The sequence below is a fragment of the Vanacampus margaritifer genome, chromosome 2, assembly GCF_051991255.1.
Source record: "Vanacampus margaritifer isolate UIUO_Vmar chromosome 2, RoL_Vmar_1.0, whole genome shotgun sequence".
Taxonomy (NCBI): Eukaryota; Metazoa; Chordata; class Actinopteri; order Syngnathiformes; family Syngnathidae; genus Vanacampus; species Vanacampus margaritifer.
Window position 1 is genome coordinate 36,788,604 of NC_135433.1, and position 24,060 is coordinate 36,812,663.

The 24,060-nt window shown below is 39.9% G+C and overlaps 2 protein-coding genes across 3 annotated transcripts in view; both read left to right on the top strand.

Moving 5' to 3' along the window:
* The window catches only part of stam (signal transducing adaptor molecule (SH3 domain and ITAM motif) 1), a 12,954-nt gene extending 118 nt beyond the window's left edge, over positions 1 to 12,836 (top strand). The window contains exons 1-14 of one of the 2 annotated variants that reach the window (XM_077555652.1): positions 1 to 202; positions 1,555 to 1,639; positions 2,249 to 2,324; positions 2,545 to 2,640; positions 2,720 to 2,866; positions 2,944 to 3,034; positions 6,170 to 6,365; positions 6,440 to 6,534; positions 7,104 to 7,192; positions 7,303 to 7,390; positions 8,326 to 8,380; positions 8,471 to 8,642; positions 8,708 to 8,814; positions 10,700 to 12,836. The exon at positions 1 to 202 is cut by the window's left edge and continues 118 nt beyond it. In XM_077555652.1, the coding sequence (XP_077411778.1) occupies positions 163 to 202; positions 1,555 to 1,639; positions 2,249 to 2,324; positions 2,545 to 2,640; positions 2,720 to 2,866; positions 2,944 to 3,034; positions 6,170 to 6,365; positions 6,440 to 6,534; positions 7,104 to 7,192; positions 7,303 to 7,390; positions 8,326 to 8,380; positions 8,471 to 8,642; positions 8,708 to 8,814; positions 10,700 to 10,916 (1,554 nt within the window). In that variant the 5' untranslated portion in view covers positions 1 to 162 and the 3' untranslated portion in view covers positions 10,917 to 12,836. Of the gene's footprint in view, positions 203 to 1,554; positions 1,640 to 2,248; positions 2,325 to 2,544; positions 2,641 to 2,719; positions 2,867 to 2,943; positions 3,035 to 6,169; positions 6,366 to 6,439; positions 6,535 to 7,085; positions 7,193 to 7,302; positions 7,391 to 8,325; positions 8,381 to 8,470; positions 8,643 to 8,707; positions 8,815 to 10,699 lie in introns of both variants that reach the window. The other variant, XM_077555651.1, reaches the window with a different exon arrangement.
* A 1,362-nt stretch (positions 12,837 to 14,198) lies between these two features.
* On the top strand, positions 14,199 to 18,287 carry tmem236 (transmembrane protein 236). Its single transcript, XM_077556324.1, has 4 exons — positions 14,199 to 14,455; positions 16,717 to 16,789; positions 17,242 to 17,365; positions 17,653 to 18,287. The coding sequence occupies exons 1-4, from the start codon at positions 14,199 to 14,201 to the stop codon at positions 18,285 to 18,287; spliced, it is 1,089 nt and encodes a 362-aa protein (XP_077412450.1).
* Positions 18,288 to 24,060: the final 5,773 nt, after the last annotated feature.

Genomic DNA, 24,060 nt, shown 5'->3' on the forward strand with positions numbered 1-24,060 from the left:
GTGTTGCTGTCCAGCGAGAAGGAGTGACTGTGTAGAAAAATCGGCCGGGCGACGCTTTGTCACCTTCAACCGTGTGGTCGCTCGCTGCTATGCACTTGTATAGTTCCAAATAAGGACGAACGACAACAACAACCGCGGAAGGTGACGTTTGTTGCTCCAGCGATGCCGCTCTTTGCGACCAACCCATTCGACCAAGATGTTGGTGAGTGAAACCCAACCGGGAGGATGCTACATGCTAACATTGTTTGGCTAGTGCCTCGACTGGCCGGCGGCTGTTGTGTGAGGTGACTCAAACGCACAGTTGATACTTGTAAACTTCAAATTGTGTGCCGTCGTGTCGTTTGAATGGCGTAGGGATACACGTCAGTCGCGCGGTGAATGTGTGTTGTTAGCGCTGTTAGCTCGGCTGGCTAGCGTAGCAACCCTGACACATCAATTACCTACGTGATGACGAACGGGGAAGGTTTTTAACAACAGAAGGAGAGAAAAAAAAACACAAACGAGGCATTTCCCCCAACATTTTTGCCGGTAAATCGTTAATTAGCAGACACTTTTAAAGTTTGCCTTCTTGTTCTATAAGTGAAGTGCGCAACGCGTCTGCGCATGCGTGTGTCAATCAAGCTAAATAATGTTGACGACCAAACAAACGAGCGGCCATTGAACATTTTCGTATGCAAGGACAAAGCTTTATCGTAACTTTAGGCATTGTCTCAAAACCTTAAAGGTATAAGTGGCAAAATAACAGGTGCACTTTGGCCATGTTTAGCTGCTCTAATGGAATTTATAGGCTTGAACGTTGGCGTTAAAAACACCATTGCAAAGTTCCAGCAAATTCACCCAAGGATGGAAAGAAGGAATACGTTTGTGAAACTCCGTTTATTCTTCACAATTTCCCTTCAAGAAAGAAAGCTCCAGAGAGATGCAAAAGATGGACCAAAATTGTAAATTTCTCGAACACATATATTTTAAAATCGAGGGAACAGACCATGCATCTAAATCATTTTAAATCTGCACCTAATTAACATACCATCACATTTGATACTTTTAAGGCCCTATAACATGAGCAGGTGTACGCTAATACCAGTGACCAGCCCACCTTGACTTTCACAAATTCACCTAACCGCTTCAAATAAACTTCCCCTATTTTCACTTTATGTACAAACACACAAAAACAGCTTGCCCTCTCTAAGACACTGCTTCCCAACCTCTGTTTTTAATGCCATATAAATGATAAGCCAAATCATAGAAAAACATCGTTGTTTTGTGAGACACCCTCCCACGTGTGGACAAAGCCTAAGAAGAAGGGAATCTTGGCGACATTTTACCGTTGTGCATTAGAATCCTTCCAGGAGTGCTTGAATGTGTGGCAGGACGAGGCTTGCAAAGTGAGTTAGACTCCAGGGGGACTACTTCTAATAAAAGCACACTTGTAGTTTGGATTTGAAATATATTCTAATACCAGTCCTGTAACTTTTAGTATGCAAAGCAAATCATCTCCATTTGGTGGTTTTATTTTTAAATCAACTGCCTTGTACACATGTTTCCTCCCCATAGAGAAAGCAACCAGCGAGATGAACACGGCAGAGGACTGGGGCCTCATCTTGGACATTTGTGATAAGATAGGACAGTCGCGTACTGGGTCAGTACACTCTTTGCTACACTTACATACTCTTGCAAAAGTCTTACATGTATGTATGTAGAGGTTCAACAATGAATCCCCAATTTATCAATCATCTAATTAATTGTTAATTAGTGTTGATGTAATTCATCATTTAAAGACCTTGTTTAATTTAAAATTGTCCAAGTCCTTGTAATTTCAGGCCCTCTTTTCAGATTTGTGTAGCCCTTCACGGAAGCAGCTTTACTATCTTTGTGTTGAACCAAAATAAAACATTTGCAAATATTTGCTTTTGCTTTGAAAAACATCATTTTTTGCCTATTTTTTGACATGTTAAGGCCCAAACCAGTAACTGAATATTAATTAATTTGTCTGTACATTATCTGCACTCTGAATTTACCAAAATAAAATATTTGCAAATATTTGCTTTTACTTTGAAAAACAACATGTTTGCCTATTTTCTGACATGTCAAGGCCCAAACCAGTAACTGAATCTTAATTAATTTGTCTGTACATTATCTGCACTCTCAATTTAAAACAATGTCCTGTTTTTGAGTATAGGGGTGCAAATAATCGACAGATGAATCGATTATTAAAATAGTAGTCTCATGTATCTTTGTTGCTTGGCAGGCCCAAAGAATGCCTCCGCTCTATAATGAGACGAGTGAATCACAAGGATCCACACGTGGCCATGCAGGCACTCACTGTAAGCACACACACACCTCAAATAAAAACCTTCTTCCTCTGTGGGAAAAAGAACATTCCTGAGCAACACTGAAATATTGTCCCACCAAAAATTACGGTTTGGGGGGAAAAAATTATCTGTAAAACAACAAACCATAAACTATTATTTGTGTGTGCTGAGTGTGTATTGTTGACACTAAGTGTCATTAACATGTCATTATGCGTGTGTGCATGTCTGGCAGCTTCTTGGTGCATGCGTGTCAAACTGCGGCAAGATCTTTCACCTGGAGGTGTGCTCCCGAGAGTTTGCCAGTGAAGTCAGTAACGTCTTAAATAAGGTATCCAATCATCTCCATGTGCATATTCTGTCTTGATAGTATTGCATTGCTTCTCTAGTTTGATGATTGTTGCTCCAAGGGTCACCCGAAAGTGTGCGAGAAGCTGAAGGCGCTGATGGTGGAGTGGGCCGAGGATTTCCGCAGCGACCCCCAACTCAGCCTGATCTCTGCCATGATCAAGAATCTGCGCGAGCAGGGCGTCACGTTCCCCGCGGTGGGCTCCCAGGTCGGACCGCGTCCCGGAAAGCCGTCTGGTTGTTGCTTTTGGATCGAGCAGAGCGTGTGAACTTCCTTCTCTTTCAGGCGGCAGAGCAGGCGAAAGCCAGTCCCGCTTTGGTGGCAAAAGACCCCGCCACATCCTCAAACAAGAAAGAGGAAGAAGACTTGGCCAAAGGTAAATTCAAGAGTCTCATGGATGCGGGTGTCATTTTAGTCATCTAAAATATCGAAGTAAAGACTGTTTGTTCAGTTGCTAAATAAAACGCAGCCAAAATGTACTAGCAGCAGGCACTATTTATTTTCATTTCTTACTGCTATTTATATCTCAATTTGTCCAAATATATTTTTTAATCTGCCAATTTTCTTTGTATGTGAAACACAAGTATAATAGTAATAATAATAAATAAAACTAAAACATGCATTTAAAAAAAACATTTTTTTCTGTTAAATAACTTATATTTAAAATTGTTTAAAAAAAAATCTACAAATAAATAGACAATGACATGCTAAATAAAATAAAAAAAAACTGAATTATAAAATATATTATCAAATAAATTGGTTTTGATTTAAAAAAAAAAAAACACGTGTATTGATTGTAGTGTTGTCACAATACCAACATTTTGACTTTGATACTATACCTGCATAAAATACCGGTACTGAAACGGTACCTCGACAAAACTCTAAAACATCAGCAAAAGCAGCAAAATTACAACTGACAAAAGAACTTCAAATTATTATTTATTTATTAATAATTCAAAATATTGAGATGTATACATGTTAATTTATGTACATACTGTATATATTTCTGTTTATCTGTATGTGCTTTCACATTGCATGCCATATTCTTGAAGTACTGCATTTGACTGCATTTGATGTCATCCGTTTTAAATATTGGCAATGCAGTGGCACTCCAATGACTCAATGAAACTTTGCTTGAGTGTGCGTGCAATGTCTCTGCTCTTCTCCATTTCGCTCCCAATTAGTCGAATGCGTAATCAAATACTACAAACTGGGAATAAATAATTCACGCTCCATTTATTTTTAAGGGAAGTGTCAAAAATGGATCATAACCTGTGTCTTTTGCTCTGTCAGACGTCTGAGCTTTTTCTAGACATAACTGTGATTTCCTACTGTGTGCCTGTTCATTGAACGCACCTTGAGTCCACTGCAAGAATGATTGCTGCTTTTTCTTCTGCTTCTCCGCGAAAAACATTTGCTCTTGTAACAAAACGTTTCTAAAATTGAAAACCGCACGTGTGTTCTTTATGTGTTTATTGAAAACAATGCGTAGGCAATGCCAATGCTGTCGCGTGGCTTCCACTCTGCTTGCGCGTTCCCGTGGAGCCTTAATTAGCGCGTCATGCTTCTCAACGAGGAGTGCACGTCCAGCGAGCGTTTCAGTGCGTGAAGCCATCTTCCTACGCCCTCTCGCATACACACGGGAAGAGGCGTGTCGCTTACTTAAGGCGTTTTCCACACATCGGTAGACAGGCGGTCATGCGTGTATGTTTACCTGCCTTTAAAACAGAGTTGGCGGGCTGTTTAGTATTTTTTTATTTTTAAGTACCGGTACTAAGAAAAAATTATATCGAGCCGTTTTTGACGCCAAAACATCGAGGTACAGTACTGGTACCGGTATCCCGTGCAACACTAATTGATTGTTAATACAAATATTTCATCTAGTAATTAATTGTAAGTTGAATAATTTCTGATCTTTGAATTAATTTACTTTTAAATTATTTAAAGGTGCACTGTGGAGTTTAAAATGTTAATGTGCAAGATTTTTCTCCATCACGCATGCTCCACCAATGCCCAGATGAGTACAAAGAGCTCTGACTTTTTAACTGCGACTGCGCCTATCAGCCTGTATCTTCCCTTCAGTGTGGAGTGTTCGTTTCTTGGTAATGGGAGGGGTGGAGTGTGGAGGGTGATGTCATGCTCATCCCCAGCTCCTCGTAGACATTTAGTGTTAGCGTACAACACAATCATTCCAGCACGTACTCCGAGGCGCACCGTGCATGAGCTTGACACAGATGCCACCGGAAAGGACACTTTAGGCCAGAGGCCGCAGGCGCGGGTAAAAAAGGGATTAACTCCACAAAGCACCTTTTTAATGTGAAAAGTAAAAAGCATTTTATCTGCCATTTTTTCAGTGAGTGAATATTTAGAATTTTTCAGGTGTAAAGAGAAAACTAATAAAATATATAAGAAAAGGTCATGGAAGGTAAATATATTATTTATTTACTTTAATAAATCAAACCATTTTTTTAGCTTGTAATTAATGACGTTCAGGAAATTAGCTAGTTTTAGTTGTGCACATTTTTAATAATTAATTTATTTTACCATTTAAAAAAAACCAACAACAACAACATCACATTTGAAAAGAAACCACTCCCATTAATTTGTGTAACCCGTCTAAATATGTTTTCCCCCAACAAATGGGGTAGATGCCACGGACTTTCGGGTTTTACACATCAGCGCCGTTTGACACTCGCACCCCCACCCCTGCGTCCCCCAACTGCGCGCTCCCGCTCATCGGCGGGAGGGCGTCTCGGCTATCTGAAATGCTTCGGACACTGAGACAGACACTACACACTCGCAGCCTCGCCCCCGTCGACGGGAACGCGCAACCGAGGGGAACAAAGGCGGAAGCGCAAGTACTGGGACGCGGCCCACACGTCGCAAACCGGAAACGGAAACAAAAGTTGATGGGTCAAAACCCGGAAGTCCCGCCTCCTCCGTGGCATATAGTCCATTTGTGTACGACAGTTGAGGATGCTTAAATAAAGAAGAACAGTGCTTCCCAAACCATGTTAATACTTGGGCAGGCCACCCAAGTAAACTCGCCGCCACCCAAGAAGTTTGCAAAAAATTAAAGAAAAATATTTTTAAAAAAAAAATGAATAGGGCACGACTGGATATATACCGTTAGATATGACAGCCTTATTTTATTTATATAAATTTTTTAAATTTTATTTTAAATACAAAATAAGTGCCAAAAATATGGTGTCACTGAGTAATGTGTTATCAACATTTTTAGCCTAAAAATCCACTAGAATGCACGATATGAAGTGAAAAATAGCCCAAAAATGTATCAAATAACCCTAATACAACCGCCCCCCCAAACCCGTCCCTCCACCCCGAAACTCGCCACCGGAGTCCACCCACCCAAGTATATTTCAAATATGTGGAAACCACAGAAGAAGCATATTACGGGTTTTTTCTCCGTCTTTTTATTTGAACCACGTGTGTTTCCAGAATCGTATTTGTTGCGACAAATATCCTCCTGTCTTTGTTGTTGTAACTGCAGCCATCGAGCTGTCCCTGAAGGAGCAGAAGCAGCAGAACCCGGCGTCCTTCTCCGGCCTCTACCCCAGCACGTCCGCACTCATGACCGTGCACAGGTCGGACGGACGCAAGGTGCGCGCCATCTACGACTTTGAGGCGGCCGAGGACAACGAGCTCACCTTTAAGTCGGGAGAGATCATCACCATACTGGACGACAGGTCAGCACACACACACACACAACGGCAACAGCATGTGTGTCATGTGACTAAATACGTTCTTGACTTCATTTCAGCGACCCCAACTGGTGGAAGGGGGAGACGTATCAGGGGGTGGGCTTGTTCCCCTCTAATTTTGTCACTGCTGATCTCACAGCAGAACCTGAGATGAGTACGTACGCACGCACGCACGCACGCACACACACTAGTAGCACAGTAATCCCTAAATTAATACAGTTCATCATGGCAGTTGTGTTTCACACCCACCAATGACATAGAGATCATATGAACACTTGATTTTATAAAGCCTAAAAATACCCCTCTTAGACATTTTTAAACTTCATCCATCGAAGGGGGCGGCCATTTTGCCTTGTACTGCCACTTAGTGTCATCTGAAAATGACACCATAGTGACTAAGAGCTCAGGTAACGACCGTCATGGCTCACCCGTTTTCTGGGTTTGGTCATGTGACATTTGCAAGCGAGTGAGCCCTGAGCAACTGTGATATCAGTATCAGTGGACAGCAAGTGGCAAAATGGCCGCGCCCTGAGATGAATAAATAAATAAATAAATAAATAATTTATCACAATACCCTCCTTAGACTAGTGAGGGCGCATATAACATAATTGTAAAGAAAAATTTTCGGGATCACGATCGTTGAGCAGCAGTATAGTGGGGGATTACTGTATTTCTTTCTGTAACAACGAGTTTGTTTTGCACCAGTTTCTCCTCTTGCCACAGTGAAGACAGAGAAAAAGACGGTGCAATTTAGCGAGGACATTCAGGTCGAGACCATCGAGCCGGAACAGGAGCCTGTTTTCATAGATGAGGTAAAAAATAAAAAAATAAACACACACACACAAAACAGTGATTACTTTATTTATCCAGGTATCACCGTGCTTCAATAAACAAAGGGGTTATGTTAAAAATGTAATTTCAGGACAAAATGGATCAACTGCTGCAGATGATTCAGAGTGCAGACCCCACCGACAACCAGTCAGACAGTGTTGAGTTGCTACAACTGGAAGGTAAACGATATGTTTACGAGGAGGAGGAGGAGTTGTTTGAAACTTGATACTTGATTAATCTAGTGAAGGAAATTGATGTTGTCCAAGAATGAATAGTTCCACCACTTGTGTTAATAATATATTAAATATAATATATATAATACAAGAAACAAAGTATAAACAATAATAATGTGTATAGTAATTGAAAAAGGATTAAAAAAACAAAAATTGTGCGTACCATTATTTGTTTATGGACGAGTTGCATGTTGGTATTAGTAGTAATGTAGTCTAATTATGCTGCAGTAATATTTGTACAATGAGTGCAAAGTGGGTAATATATTAGTTATCATGCTTGTATGAAGTTCTATTAGTATGCATGTTTTTTACATTACGCGTTTATTGCACATTAAAACGTGACAAATAATTAAAATCACTTAAAAGTGGACAATGTTAATGTCATTGAAAGTAAACTTAGTGATATTTTATTCCTAATTTAAATGTTAATATAAATTTAAATTGATTAAAAAAATTACTGAAATTCAAATGTGTCATTTGATTGTAATTAAAATACACTTGTGTACGACAGTTGAGGATGCTTAAGTAAAGAAAGAAAACAGTAATTAGTAAGTAAACAATTAAAAAGGTTAAAAAAATTGAGTGACATTTACACAATTGTAATTGAAATCTACATTTACTTGAAATGTACACATTGAAAGTCGATTACACTTTAAACTGAAATTAAAATAGTAATCAAAATTTCATTCTAATTTTCTCACTTTACGACTGAGTTTTGCTACTTTGGTGTCAATGTAACCTGATTTTTTTTTATGCAAGGTTCAGCTTGCTATATTCTACCAGAATAGTCAAAATTATATTCCTAGTAAATATATAAACACGTTGTAAAAGTAGTAGTAGCGTATGTAAGTGGAATAACATTCTTTTTTTGCCTATGTCAGGAGCGTGCAATCAAATGGGACCTCTCATTGACCAGAAACTGGAAGACATCGATCGGTACTTCCCACCATCAAACACTCACAAAGTGTCGTCGTCAGTCATTCACGTTTCCGTGTGTATTATTTGTGTGTGCGCGCGCGTGACCAGGAAGCACTCTGAGCTGTCGGAGCTCAACGTGAAGGTGATGGAAGCTCTGTCGCTGTATGCCAAGCTAATGAACGAAGACCCCGTGTACGCCATGTACGCCAAGCTGCAGAGTCAGCAGTACTACATGCAGCAGCCCCCTGGCCCCGCCGCCGCCGTCACGCAACAGCAGCAGGTACAATCATCATCAGTCCCTCCATCAAAGTGTGGGAATCCTAACGCGCGTTTGCTGTGCCGCAGGTGTACCCCGCCGCTCCCGTGTCAAGTTCCTACGGCATGAGTGGCAGCGGCGTGCCGGGTTACAACGTGCCCGTGGAGCAGCTTCAAGGCCAGACGCCCGCACCCAGGTCAGATGAGACCTCCAAACACAATCACATATACTCAGACCTGTGAAGTCTGCCCAGCAACCAGCAATTTTCATGACATATTTTCAATAAAAAGGGCAATTCATCTACAACAACTACACTTTAAACGGGCCCGACTTGTAAGTCTTTCAAAATGCAAAGCCTTCACTTCACACTCAGGGGAAAATAGTGACTGAATTCATCAAAAATAAAAGTTTACTGCCAAACTAATCATAAAACAAGTACAATTTCACATTTTGTATTGAAAATAACCACAGCTTTGCCTTAGGAAAGTCCACTTAGTGTTTATAAAAAAATGCAAATGCTAACCCTCTGTATAAACAGATATTTGAACTCAGGCATAAATATTCTTCATCCTCAATGAAAAATTGCTAATTTTATTTCAGAATCTCACTGGGCCACAATAGTAGTTTAAATAGTGTTCTAATTTTTTGTATACGTTTCTGCATGACCGCCACTTGGTACACTTCAGGGAGCAGCACGATTAATTGATTGCAGTATTAAATTGGCATAAAGTGGAACAGATGAATGCAGTGCTTCTCAATTCTAAACCAAAGCAAAAATATTTTATATTGTGCACCTCCCAACTCTCCGGCCGCGACTATACATAGGATCATTTGTTTGTAAAATTGTTGTAAGCGCTAATACTCCTTGGCACTGACAATGACAGCGGCACTGCCACCTTCTGTTGTGGATGTGAATTGCACTTCATTCTAGTATGGCCAAAAAATAAAAACCAAGGTACTATGCAACATTTTCATCGATTTTACATGTCTAAAAATTAATTAAATAAAAAAGCAAATGTTTGATATAGCTTTAAAATAAATAATCTGTACTACCCTGTTTATTTTAAGTTATTTTCAAAATGAAATACACTGGCGATGTAACCCAAATTTCTCGACTTGAATCGATTTTCCCTAATATTTACATCAAAATACTTTGTACAGTAATAAAAAAAAAAAAAAAAAAAACCTAAATAAAAAAAAAAAACATTTGCGCGACCCGAAAGAGCTGGAACCAATATTTCGTGTTTCCGCACGGACATTCATTGCTGATGGACGGCAGAGCGGAGCTAATGGAAACTTAAACGTGGAAATATGGCGATCCGACCTGCTCAATGGACGTTCTTTGTAGGAGGTAACAACAACACAATGTTAAATATCTTTAAAATAGCGGGATTATTGTGGGAAATTAACGAAGAAGGTTGAGGCAAATACAAGAAAAAACATAGCACACATATGACTTTTCTTTTAATGTTTTTTGTTTTGTTTTAAGGTAGTTTAAAACATGTTTAATATATTATTTTTTTTAGATATCTTTTTTGGGGGACGGGGATTAATGTCTAACAAGGCAGAGTTACTGTTAGTCATTTTTATATTTTAATCTTCCCAGAAATGTTCAACTTAAAAGGAACCCCGACTGTCATGACAAGTTTGGTCTCTATTATTTATTTGGTTGTTACTACCATAACTATGAGATTCATTTTCCAAAAATCATTTCCAGTTTAATACATTGTGTAGAAACTTTATTTGGCCGTACGCCGCCATTGTTATTTACGTCGCAACGCATTCAGTGCGTAGTGACTTAGAATGACGGCTAGCTCTACCAAGCAATGTGGAACGTATATCAAGAAAGCAAGGTAAGTCTCCGTAGCGTTCCTAAAGAAACAACATGGCGTGCTCTCCTCCTTCAAGAGTTTTGAGCGTCCCTTTAGGAACGCTACGGAGACTTACCTTGCTTTCTTGACATACGTTTCACATTGCTTTCTTCCAGAAAAAATAAATAAATAAAAGGGTGAGTTTTGATGCAGCTTTGATACATGACATTTTGCCCCAACTTGAAGGTGACCTTGTGTTCCTTTCCCCAGTGAGGCCCACATGTACATGGCTCATCCTGCCATCTACGCGGCGCCAGGCGGCATGCCGCCGGCCGACGCTCACACCTACCCGGGCGGGCCCCTTCCCGGCACGAGCCCTGCTGCCGTCACGCATGCGCTACCCAACTACGGCGCCCCCTCTGGCCAGATGGCGCCGAACTCCGCAGAGCTGCCGCAAGCCCCCTATTCAGAAAAGGCCTTGCTATAGGGCCCCAAATCCCCACAAACACTCATTTACACCAAAAGTCAGCAGTCGTGCCAGATCAGACGTTTCTTTCATGTTTATTTTGTGACAGATCTGAAACGTTAAGATGCCGAGCCTCCCAATCTTCCAGTATGCCAAAATAAGCACAACTACCAAAATGTTTCCTTCATTTCCCACATAACATTCAGTCCACATTAACACAATGTGCGTTCACGGGAACAACAATTGTCAGTTTGTCCCAAAGTGTCAAGTAGGGAAAAAACAATCCCAGTTATAACATTGTCTATAAATCCTCTGAATTATTCCAGTAATTACTGTATGTCGATTATACTTTTTAATAAGCAGAAGTTTCCTCCTTAACTCATTCACTGCCATTGACTGCTTTAGACGTCAAAAATTAATTTGAACTATTTTGTAGTTTCACATTTTTTCCACTTTTGTTAACAAGAGTATGAAAACCTAGATTTTTTTTTTTTTTTTTTGAAATACAGATATAAAATGTGTGATTATTCGTGAGTTAACTATTGAAGTCATGCGATTAATTCCGATTAAAAAATGTAATCGCCTGACGCGAATTAAAGATTATCAAAAATTCGGGACGTCAGGCGATTAAAAATTTTTAATCGGAATTAATCGCATGACTTCACTAGTTAACTCACAATTAATCACAAATTTTAGATGTGTTCTAAAAATAAAATAAAAATATAGGTTTTCATACTCTTGTTAACAAAAGTAGATTTTTTTTTTTAAACTAATAGAAATAGTACGAATTTTTGACGTCTGTATCCGTCAATGGCAGTGAATGAGTTAAAAGTCTAATTTTGTTTTCACTTGAAAAGAAAATCTCCCAAAACATTGCATCACATTATTGACACAAATATTTCTTAGTTCCTACTTGACATAGGAATAATCGATATAAGAAGTCCGTAACGGTGGGAGTTGTGCTAATTGGTGACATGATGGCAAATTGGAAGCGTTTTGTGGCACTGTCATTTTTAGTTGCACTTTTTTTTTGGGGGGGGGGGGGGTCGATTTGTTGACGTAACCTGTTCAGTCTAATCTCTCCCAACACTTACATGCAGCGGCAGCCTTTGCATGCACTCACTCACTATTCGACAGTACACACACTACTGTGTCATACAAAAGTGGCATTGACTTGGTCTACATTCTGCATATGTTTTTTCCAAGTACTGAAAACTGACGCCACTTTTATTTTTATTTATTTTTTTGAGTGGGGGGAGGAGGGGGCGAGCAAAGCTAAGCATGCACATGGCTCTTGTAAATATTGTTAACACAGTTCGCGCTCAGCCTCAACAACAACTCGGTATGTTTTGTCTTTCTCTTTTGTAGAGTATTTTAATTTATGTATTGATTGTTATATTATAAAACGAGGCGAGAGGGTGTACGTATTCCAGGAAGAGCGGAACAACGGGTGATGTTCCCATTCCGCTAGTTGTACATTATGAAAGGAAGGAAATCTCTTCATGTTGCCGTTTGTGATCGTCGTACTATAGGATGAGAACACAAACAAACAAACCTCCTTTTGTGTATTTCAACGCTTAATTGAATAATATGACTTTAATTCCCTCCCTATGCTGTTAAGCCTGTCTTTACTCCACACAAGGTGAACTTGCGGAGTTCGGAATGACTGGTGATGATGTCATGCACTTGAAATGGCGGAACAGTGGAATCACTTGCATTACATTTTTGCCTCTTAATTTGTATGAAACTGATTTGAGGGCTAATACATGTGTTGATTGAAAGCCAAGTGGAAAGTGCTGCCTGTTTTCTTTTTTACAACATGGTTACGATTATTTTTGAAAAGTAAACTCGTAGCCTGCTCTTTGTAATGCATTCTTTTAAACATACTTATCAATTGGTATTCACAATAAAAAGACAACAGGCCAAATATATAGAACAAAAGTGTGGTGGTGGTTTGTGTAATTCAGTTTATCTTATAGTAATTGAATTTTAATACTTTGTACATTGCAAACACAATTTCAATTTTCTTTTTCAAGTTTTTAATTCTTTCAATTACAACTGTGATATTTTTTCAATTTCTGACGTTTTGAATTATTTCAATGACAATACTATTTCAGTTAAAATAATTGCTGTTTCAATTATCTCAATATAAATTTCAAACAATATCAATGACAATTTTGATTGCTATTTAAAGTTGATCACAATTACTATTCTAATTACTACATTTACAAATGCAATGTTAATTTCAGTTACAAGAATTTGAATTACTATTTCAATTAAAAGAACAATTTGCGCTAGTATTTGAATTGAATTGAGAATTAAAACCCGAGCAATTTCAATTAAACTTTTAAAACTACAGGATTAAAGTCCTTAGGAACTGCGGGCATAGCAGGCATAGCTCTGAGCCTTCCTTAAACTGAAAATGTGAGATTAAATTGAATTTCAAAAAAGAAAGCTTCCAACAACTGGTAATCATGAAACAAAATATGACAAACGTAAACCGAGTTGCCAGAGGTGCCTTTTTCCATTGCCCCATTCTTTACATATGTGACAACAAACCCCAAAATTACAGACATGTTGCCCCAAACTACCATGATGGCTACAGCGATGACTGAAGCGTGACAAGATGCCTGAATCCCTCGTTTAATGAGTCTACAACATGATGGAATTTGTCTCAAAATCAAGTTAAAATATTTTGTGCAAAATAGTTAATTGGCACTCATCTCAGCTTACAATGTGCTACTTTCTTCTCAGACAGGACACAACCCCTCCCCATTTATCGTATGCCAAGAAAACTAGTACTGTATTCCACTTTTTAATTGCGCCCTCTGGTGGAGAAGAAAATTGCAGTCTTACCAGTGATACAACAAACCCGGTCTCAAGTATTTGATATCAATATCGGTGACTAGTACACTAATAGGCTGCTGGCGGTCTGAAAATGTGGTAACCAACACCACAACAAATTACAATTGAAATATTCTTTACAGCTTCAATGACTTTTGAAATTACTATAATGCAATTTTAATCACAAATTAAATTTCAATTCAAATACTGCGAGGTTGAAGTTGTATGGTGTCCTGATGAAGACCTTTGAGTTTCAAATGGTTCAACTGAGTAATATCGCCGTTGGGTCACAAGTTTCTCGTAAAAAGTGAGCACTACCGTGATCATAAAGCAATCGCGCCGTCAGCGTGCGGCGTAAGCTCACTTCTTTCCCAAAGCGAGCAGAGTCCATCCACCTTGCCGCTCCGTCGTCGTCAACATCATTCATCGCCATTATTTTCATGATCACCTCCCGCCATGATGACCCCGTCGGCCAGGCCCAAGACGCTCAAGCTGGCCGCGTACGAGTTGCTGCAGTTCGCTGCGCTGGTCGTCCCCGCGTTGGTGCTGGCCGAGCGCTTCGCCCGCCTGCTGAGCGACGTGAGGGGACGCGACCACACCGCCTACTGGCTGGCGGTGGCCTCATCGGTGGCCTACGTGGCCTCCAGCGCCCTGCTGGTTTGGGTGCCCCTCAAGTATCACGTCATGAGGGGGCGGAGACTCAAGACCACGCGGTGGTAAGTACGTTGCGGTGATGATGTCATGCGTACGACGATATCATAAAAATGTTTTTTACTGCGGTGATTTGAGATATGAGTTTAAATTGTTCTGCGATCACGCTCTTAACTCAAAACACTCACATGTCAAGTCATTGACATTGATTGACTTCCCCGATTGAAAAGAATGGAAATACCATTGTTCTTTTGCAGCCCCCTTAAAAAAAAAAAAAAAAAAAAAAGGATTTTAAATACAAAGAGTAATATTAATAGTAATAGTAGTAGAGTAATATTGGACAACATAAAAACATTATGTATTAACATAATTACTGTAAGTAGAATTTAAAGCGTAAAACAGTTTGTGCGTCATGATTTAATGCTGCAATCCAATTCATTGTGCTGCTTCTTCTGGTGTGCCCAGCTTGGCCATGCACTGAGCCATATAGCGAGTTTGGCCAACTCAGTTTTCAGCTGGGTAATGCATACCTGTCAACCTCTGCCGATAACTGCCCTTATAAATGATTATGATTCCCCTTACAAACCCCAAAAAAACCTTACAAACACCGTACGACGCATGTTTACTCGCGGTAACCAGACAGTGTAATAGAAATAACAAAGGTAATTTGCATACAAAGTCTTTTATTCAATTTAAAAAGTTTACAATGCAATAAACTGTGCCTTCAGTGCTTCCTATTGTAAGCCAATGTGCATGATTTAGCAGACTTTATCTGCTCTAATGAGGGTCTCACTTGTGAGCAACAGTTGTCACAGTTCAATTTCATCTGTAATAAAGAAGTAAGAGTGTCTGTTCCCATTGTCTTTCTGTACTCTGTATGAATTTTCCTCACATGGCTGAAAACCCGCTTGCTATCAGCATTACTGTGAGGAAGGCTGAGTAAAATTAGATACATCTTTCTCATCAGTGGAAAGCGATCCAGCCCCAAACCAGTTTTCATTTTGAACACATGAGGCCAAAATGTCCCTGGACGAATTGGTTGTCCATCCTGACTTTTCTGAGGGAGAAGATCATCAGGTATTAGTTGATAGTCTTCCCATTCATCTTTTAATTGTTCCTGATCAAAGTCTGGTGTAAACCTGTTTGCAAGCTTAACAATACTTGTGTAATCCAACATCTCTCTCTTTCTTGGGTCCAACACCACCAAGTCACTCAGTATTGTTAATGGGACATGTGAATTGTTTTTTTTTCACATTCTCCACGTGTCCGGCAGTTTTAAAGTGGCTCTTCAGATCGTAAAATCCACTCGCAGCAACTTTCACGTCTTTATTGCAAGGGACACAGAATGAGAATTGAGTGCCTCTTAACGATGCTTTAATCCAGCCAGCATATTCACCTTGAAGTAACTCCCATTCTTTCTGGTGTCGACCCGATCCTTGAGTTCTTCGTTTCTTACTAGGTGGCTCCTCCATGCTTGCTTCCACGATATTTACTCTATGTATATCTACGCATGCGCATGTCAGCGCATTTTTTTTTCCCCGTACAAAAGTCGCTGTACGGCGTACATGATTTGAAATGGTAAAAAAAACGTATAAAATACATATAAAACGTACAAGTTGACAGGTATGGTAATGAGACAGCGTCCGTATGTCATGTGACCAACAGTCACACTGTGATTGGTCAACTGCTGGTCACATGACAAATGGACACCATCTTGTTACCCTGCTTGAAACAGAGTTAGCCAAACTCTTTATATATGGCTCTAGTCATGCAGATACAAACGAATAATTGAGTTCTGCTATTGCTCTTGAATAAGTTGCTCCAATATTGTCCACATGTGTTGTCCAACAATTTGTTTTCATATATCCGTTGCAGAAAGGGTTGTAAAATTACGTGACTATTGATGATAACTTTAATATGTCAATGGCACTTTCCATTCATGCTAGCATTAAGCTAGCAGGCCGCTATCTTCAATTCACAAAGTATAATTTTCCAGTTTAGTTGGAAAGTAATGTCAAGAGTGGCATTAAACAGGTTGACGCCTCTTATTGAAGAAAATTGTTCACTATTTGTGTAAGTAAGTACTGTGATTGTAGTGTTTTGAGTTGAGTTCACTACTGCCACCCTACAACACTTGTATCCCAAGTCAAAAAAATCATCTGACTGACACCTCGTACCTCCAAAACCCCTAAGTCAGGAAACTTGTATCTCAACGCACCATTAATTATACTCTATTGAATTGTATATAACCGCAGTATTTAAACATAATTATGAAATGTTTGACTTATAGCATGCGATCCATTGTGTCCCCCCCATCATCACCTAGGAGACCAACAGCGCTGGCCTATCTCCTCTTGTGCACGCTACCTTGCTTTGCCATTGTAATAGCAAGCTCCCAGGTAAAACAACAATAATTTTAATTATCTTCACAAAATATATGTATTTAATTACAATTTAAAAACATTAAATGTGAAAAACATTAAATGTGAATTATTATTATTATTATTTTTTTAAATGCAAGTCAAAAACGTTAACTAGATTTGTCAATTAAAAGCTAAATAAAGGATGGGCAAATGGAACTTATCGATGCATAGTATGTTTTCTAGTCACAGTTGTATTTAATATGTAGGCTACTGCACTGTATTCACGTGCAACGAGAAGGACTTTAAAATCAAAAATGGCCACTGTCACAAAAACATGCAAGTTATTCAGTAACAAAGTCAGTAATGTGACCGGTTGCCCATTAACTTTACTACCAACATACGCTTGCTATTTCTACTCTAAATGTTTTTCTCTCTTTCATTTTTAAAAAATCTTTTACGTCTTTATCACTTTCTCCGCCTCTCAATAGGTGCAAGTCAATGCGGGCGTGCGTCTGGACCACTTTGCCGAGTTGCCCGTCTCTTTAGTGATGTTGTCGCTCATTTGTGTGGACCTGGTGGAGAGGCTGCGGCCCTGCAGGCTCCTCGGACAATGTAATGTACACATTTGAAACCAAAACAGGTTTATTTGTACAATTCAATTGTGTCACCTCACATTGAAAATGATGGAGTTGAACAAAAAGAATGATAATGTTGTCATTCATTCTTGAACAAAAGTTGTTGATTTAAGAAAAACTCAGATTTCCTAGAATAATATAATATAATATATATATATTTATTTATTTACTATATGTTATACTATAATTAATAACCCATGTATTATTCATATCAATAATATCAGATCTTTGAAATAACCCAAGGCTGACTGTTGTGATTTGCAGCAGACAACATGGACCTTACCTTTGAGTTACCAGGCCCGGTTCTTACCCACCTGGAAACGGTCAGCTCCATCTCCAACACCGCGCAGCCTGATGAAGCCCAGAATGGTGCCCCGCCCAAACCCCAAGGGGAGCCCCCCAACAAGGCCGACACCTCGCACGGGCGTAACGACCTACCCGCGGGCCGCTCCACGCCCATCACCACCAGAACATCGGGCGCCGCTTACCTATACTCATCCTCGAGAACCTTCTCGGGCCGCCTGGGCTTCCTGGGGCGAAGAGACGCCAGGTCGGAGGCGTTTGTGGATTGTTTCTTGTTCTGGTTGGACACGGTGGACATGGTGCGGGTGGCGGGCCAGCCGGATGTCTTTTACTCGGCTTGGGTGTACCCAGTCTGCATCCTGGCCTTCCTGTCCAGCCTGCGGGCTGTCCTCGCCCCTCACGGCCCGTTCTCGTCCTTGGCCGGGGTGGCCCTACAGGACCTTCCTTTCTTGATCACGCGGGTGTCCCTGCTGGCCGTCTTCGGACCCGTCACTCCCATCTTGTTTCCTCTGAAGAACGCCCTGGTCAGTCTGGCCTTCTTCTACTTCACCTGCATGACCAGGATGAAGATATTCAAGAGGCACAGCATGTTCTGACCACATACACACACTGTAAATATTCATATGAAATAATGGGACATTTTTGTACAAGAGACATGAATCCAAGAAACAATATTTGGTTCTTGAAATTTGATTTTAAAAAATGGACCAGCAAAATAGCGAATTCTAAAGTTCTAAATGCCTGAAAATAATATTTTTAGAAAAAAATGTGGAATTTCAAAAAATGCCTAATTTCCTTATTGGTACAATCAATTATCAGACACATTTTATTTAAAAAAGAAGAAGAAGAAAAGGGGGAGTGGCACAGCAGAAGGAGGAAAAAATGTCTTTACAGTTTTTGTACAATATTATAGAGTGATGTTTTTCCTCATTAAATTACACATAACCGATGTTCCTTTTTGGGGAAGGTTGGAACGGATTAATGGCATTTCCATTCATTTCAATGGGAAAAGATGATTTGAGACCCTAGTACTGTATTTGCAATGCTTCAAGGATGGGACATTTGAACACACATGTAGACAATAGTCATTTATTATCTGCGTAAAACGACTAATATTACTCTCAGCTTACTACATCAGTCAGCCGGGGTGGTGTGACTCACTGGTAGAGTGTTTGTCTTGCAACCCTGAGGTTGTGGGTTCGATCCCAGGTCACTGTAAGCATGTCGAAGTATCCTTGAGCAAGATACAGGGATCAGTTTCTCCTGATGCGGTGTCATCAATAGGTGAGTGAGTTGTCAAAACGATTGGAATTGGGGGGGTTAGATCACCAAATGATTCCCGAGTATGGCCCCTGCTGCTGCTCACCGCTCCCTCAGGCAAAGGGTCAAATACAGAGAACAAATTTCGCCCTACTTCGGTGGGTAATTTGTGGTACTTTAACTTAAACTTTAAAATGTAAAGCACTTTGAAGGCCTTGTAAGGACCATTTAGCTGTGAAACTCTTTATTTTCGTTTGCATATGTATGATCGGCTCTGTGTATGATACTGCCCCCCAGTGGCCAAGGGGCTTATGCTAGATGAGCACATGGGCTGGAAAGGAATGAAAAGAAAAACTGATGATTTGAGATACGAATATTTTTGAGTTACTCATATGTCAAGGCTTTTCTGTTACTCATATGTCAAGGCACTACGGAACTGCCAAAGTGGAGCAAAAAAAAAAAAATAAGGCAAATGCTTTTAAACCTATTTGCAAGTACATTTGAATGCATTTAAATATGTTTAAACATATTTGCAAGTATTTACAAACATATTTGCGAGGGTGTTCAATCGTACTTGCAAATATGTTTAAAGATATTTGCAAAAATTAACAGAAATGCAGTACAGACATAATAAATCATATCAAATCAATCATCAATTTACTACTAATAAACGATGTCGACTTAATTTTCGAATGTATTGGTGTAACTTGGTCAAAATGGTGAAAAAAAAGTATTTCGCATTTATCCTGGAAGTACGTTCGAACGTATTTGCAAATACGTTTAAACATACAGTATTTGCAAGTACGTTTGAATGTATTTAAATACATATTTGCCCGTCAAAAATGTTTACTCCACATTGGCAGTTCCACGCTTCTGTAAGTTACCACTGTATGCCATAAATATAATTTACGCGTGATTAACATTTTTGAAAGGCTTAAAACAGATAAAAAAAAGTCTTACATAATTCAGCCTCCTTGGGGGAGGTAACTAAATCCCATAAAGCACTTTATTTGTAACATTTGAACAGAACATTACTGGAAGGAAGCAAGATGCAGAAAGGATGCAGACTTTGTGAAGGAAAAAAAAGGGGGTGTTGCTGTTGTTGGAGGTGTGTGTGTGTGTGGGGGGGGGGGGTTGGTCTTAGTCATTTGAATTCAAGCCGTGTGCCTCCTGCGCTAGCCCTAATGTTACCTGCTGCGCCATGGCAACAGAGGCAGGGAGGCAAGGGCATCGGCTGCACCAACACGAGAAGGAGCACCAACACAGTGAAAGCCGTGAAAGAGGACCCTTGAAGGGGGTGGGGGAGACCCCCAAGAACATCTGTGACTGATGGCGAGGACACGGAGTGTGACGACACCTTTTTGGACCTGCTGACTCACAACTTCCCGAGGAGAACCTGTGGGCGACACGGGCTGAACTCCCTGGCGCAAGAAAGTTCCTCACCCGCAGCACAGGCACCTTCAGCCTCGTCTTCCTCCCGAGAGCTCATGTCTTGATGTATTGCTGTGGGCTGGGCAACTGGCGGCGAGTGCAGTCCACTTATGTAAGTGACCAGCCTTCGTGCATCTGCAACAGGAAGGAAAACCACAACATTAGTACACAATAGCAATGAGGCATGCATTTGACTTTTAAAATGGGGCAGATGGATGTAGATGAGAGAGGGAACATAATATCAAGTAGCCAATTACAATTTTACAGTACAACTCGCTTCCCAATAAGATGCACTTTGGTGAATATGGATTAGTTTATTTTTAAAAAGAGGCAAGTTGTTTAATGCTGCGCCCAGTTGAAGTTTACTGTGAAGCTAAACATGAAAAGAATTACACCATGTGTATTTAAAACAACCACTTTACCTTAGGAAAGCCCACTTAGTTTAATGCTAACAAACAATCCATGATAACTGTTAATAGGGGAGTGCCCCAAAATCTTGATTCTCATAAGAATCAAGATTCTCATTTAGTACGATTCCGAATCGATTTTCAATGCCCCAAAATCAATTTTATACTGTCTTGCCTTTGTCTGTATGTGCCTTTATTTGGAGCGCTGTTCATGTTGTACCCGGTTTGGCCGCTGAGGGGCAGTGTGGTTCCACGCGGTCTAATATACTGTTAAGTTGTAGCCACATTAGAGAGTGGAAGGAAAAAGTCACAGTCAAGTTATTCCAATAAAAGTTTGTTTTTTTTTTCAGCGTGAGGCCGTTCTTTTGAGTGTTGAAAGTGCCGCGAATAGAGCACTAGTTAGCATTAGCGAGTCAGACTGGAGTAGATCATTACAATTCCTTGCACATCTATAGATTGAAGCAAAAATCATTGTTAGTCAAATCATTTTGAATGAAAAATCATGCTTAATCAGAAATCGATTCTGAATCGAATCGCAGACCCAAAAATCGGAATCGAATCAAATCAAATCGTGAGACAAAGATTCCCACCCCTAACTGTTAACATCAAGCATCACGGTTTTAGAACAGACATTCAGAGTTAGGTCTGACTGCTATTTTAAACTAATTTTTGGGTGCAGAATCCAAACCTGATCTCAATTTTGTTCGTCTGATTTTTTTTTAGCTCTAAGGTCCCCATTTTCTTGAAATAAATGTCTACATAAACACAAAGATGAAATAGTTACAAGCTTTGAAAACAAAACAGTTTAACAAACAAATAGAAACAACAAGACAGCATAAAATGAAATAAAACTTTAAAAAGAAAATGCTATGCTAGCCATTTGTTTGCAGATATTGATACTTTGTCGTGCTGACCTATTTGACACGAGGCCGAGGAAGGAAGACTCAGATGCAGAGTAGGGCAAGCCAATCTATGGCTGGAGTTTTATTCTCAACCCACAGAAAAAAAAAATCACCTCTGAAAAATGATGCAAAAAGGGCACTGGCAGAGATAAACAACAAAAGGCGCTCCAATAGGGGAGGTAAAAATGGGAACCATAAAACACTCGCGTGACAAGACACCACGGCTTCAATAGACACGAGGGTAACAAATCGGAACAAGAAAGGAGAGACGCAGACTATTTAACAGATGAGGGTAACGAGGCTCAGGTGGGAACAATCAGGGATCAGGGGCGGGGTCCGACAACGTACAAGGAAAAGCAAGTAACCTAAAACGAGATGAGTCAGACTTCAAAATAAAACAGGAAATGACCGCACTAACGAAAACAAAGACAGACAAACCACACCACGCCGACCACGGTACTGTAACACTATTAGGAGCTGCACACACCACTCACTCGTCTCAATCGTGACTGCACAAACAACTGCCATGTAGCTGTAGATACGTCAAATCGTAATAACCTTTTCTTACTATAGTCTTCTTACTACAACTAATCAGTGGAATTTATCTGGAGGATTAGCTGTGGAGAAAAAAAAGCATACAGCATACAAATCGAACTCAACAGATCCCCCGTGTGTTATACTGCCTCCCGGTGGCCATAGTGAGCACAGGAGGTTGGAACAAATAATTATAAAATTTCTATTCATTTTATTCAAGTGTTCTACTATTGTACTACTGTAATTGAGTAAAAACAAATACACAATTGTTTGCTTGGAATTTCAATCTCTCTCTCTCTCTCTCGCTCTCGGTCATTCTGCTTGTAAGCAGCTTAGGAACAGTTGGACAGATGTTTCGTTTATGTACGTGTACACGTGCCCACGGTCATGTGATGGTGACTGAGTGGAAGCGATCATATGACTCAACTCAAGGGAACTCCATCCTGCTGCATCACCAACGTCACGTAACATCACTTCCTCGGCACGTTGCTGAGGAAACGATACAGTGATGTCACACCCCATGTGGCTATTGTGGGGAGATTCACATAGCTCACTTTGTTAGGTACACAGGTTATGTTCTAAGGGTCATTTAACATATAAACATCTGAAATTGGTACCTCTCCGACAATGTTAACCGACAGTGCACTATAAAAGCAGAATCGTTCTAATGAGGTGTCCGTGCGCTGGAGTGAGGGATTTGGCTGCTCGTTTGTTGATGCTTATAGGAAGTTAGTGGAGCACGCGTCACCGCATCCGGGTGAGCGTTCAAATGGCGTGCTGCTACTTCAACGTATCATAGCTCCTATCATCTCCTCTCCATTATGTAAGAACTTCTTCACAACATGCAACCTCTATCGCCTGTGATTGGTACTAACCGGACACGTTAGAAATAAAGAGATGCGAGTTGAAGTCATGAAATGAAATGAAAGAAAATGCCATTGATCCATTTCAGCCTTCCACAAAAAACAGCACCAACTAATGTTATACATACTAAAAAAAACAGACTCACCCGGTCAATATACTTAAATCCAATTAAAACCTTGGAGAACCCACGGGGTCAAATTTGGCCCCTATAAATTCTGCTACTTAAATAACAAAGACCCTTTTTTTTCTCTTTTTTTTTTTTTACAAATTTAACTTCAAAAGTCCAGAGTGCCACTTCTGACCCCTGCATGGAGCCATCTAGTGGATGAATATTGCACTTACATGAGCCAGAGTGGTGGTGACAAGTTGGCTGGAAATCAATCCAAACAAAACCATCTTCTCAGCAAACCATCAGATGGTAAAATTGTGTTTCTTTTGTTAATCTATTTCATATCATGTTGCAGAATGCCTAGGAGTATGTTTTATATATATATATTTTTTGATAAATTAGCAACTCTGAGCTAATTTAAAAAAAAAGGGTTAAAATTGAAAAAACATATATTTTGGTGTTCAGTGAACTTATAGCAGTCATTTAATGTATAATTCATAATTTTCCAAAGAAGAAAAGGGTTCTTGGGTTCTCCAGGGTTAAAAAGAAATGAAAGACTTTTAGATGCGTCAAATGAATAGCCATTGGGTTTCTGCCCACCGTGGCCACCTGGGGGCAGTATCAGATATATTGTAGCCAATATGGACATCTCTCCATTTTAAACATCTCAACACCTCACGCAGGATAAAGAATAATAATAGTTAATAGTAACAGTTGAGTTCTTAAATATGCCATAATGCAATATCATCAACGGAAACATACCTATATTGTTGTTTAAAGTTGCAATGTAGTAATAATCTTCATATTCTAAGTCCCTGTTGCTCTTCTGCACTCAGAAACGTCAGCCACGGAACTTCCTCTC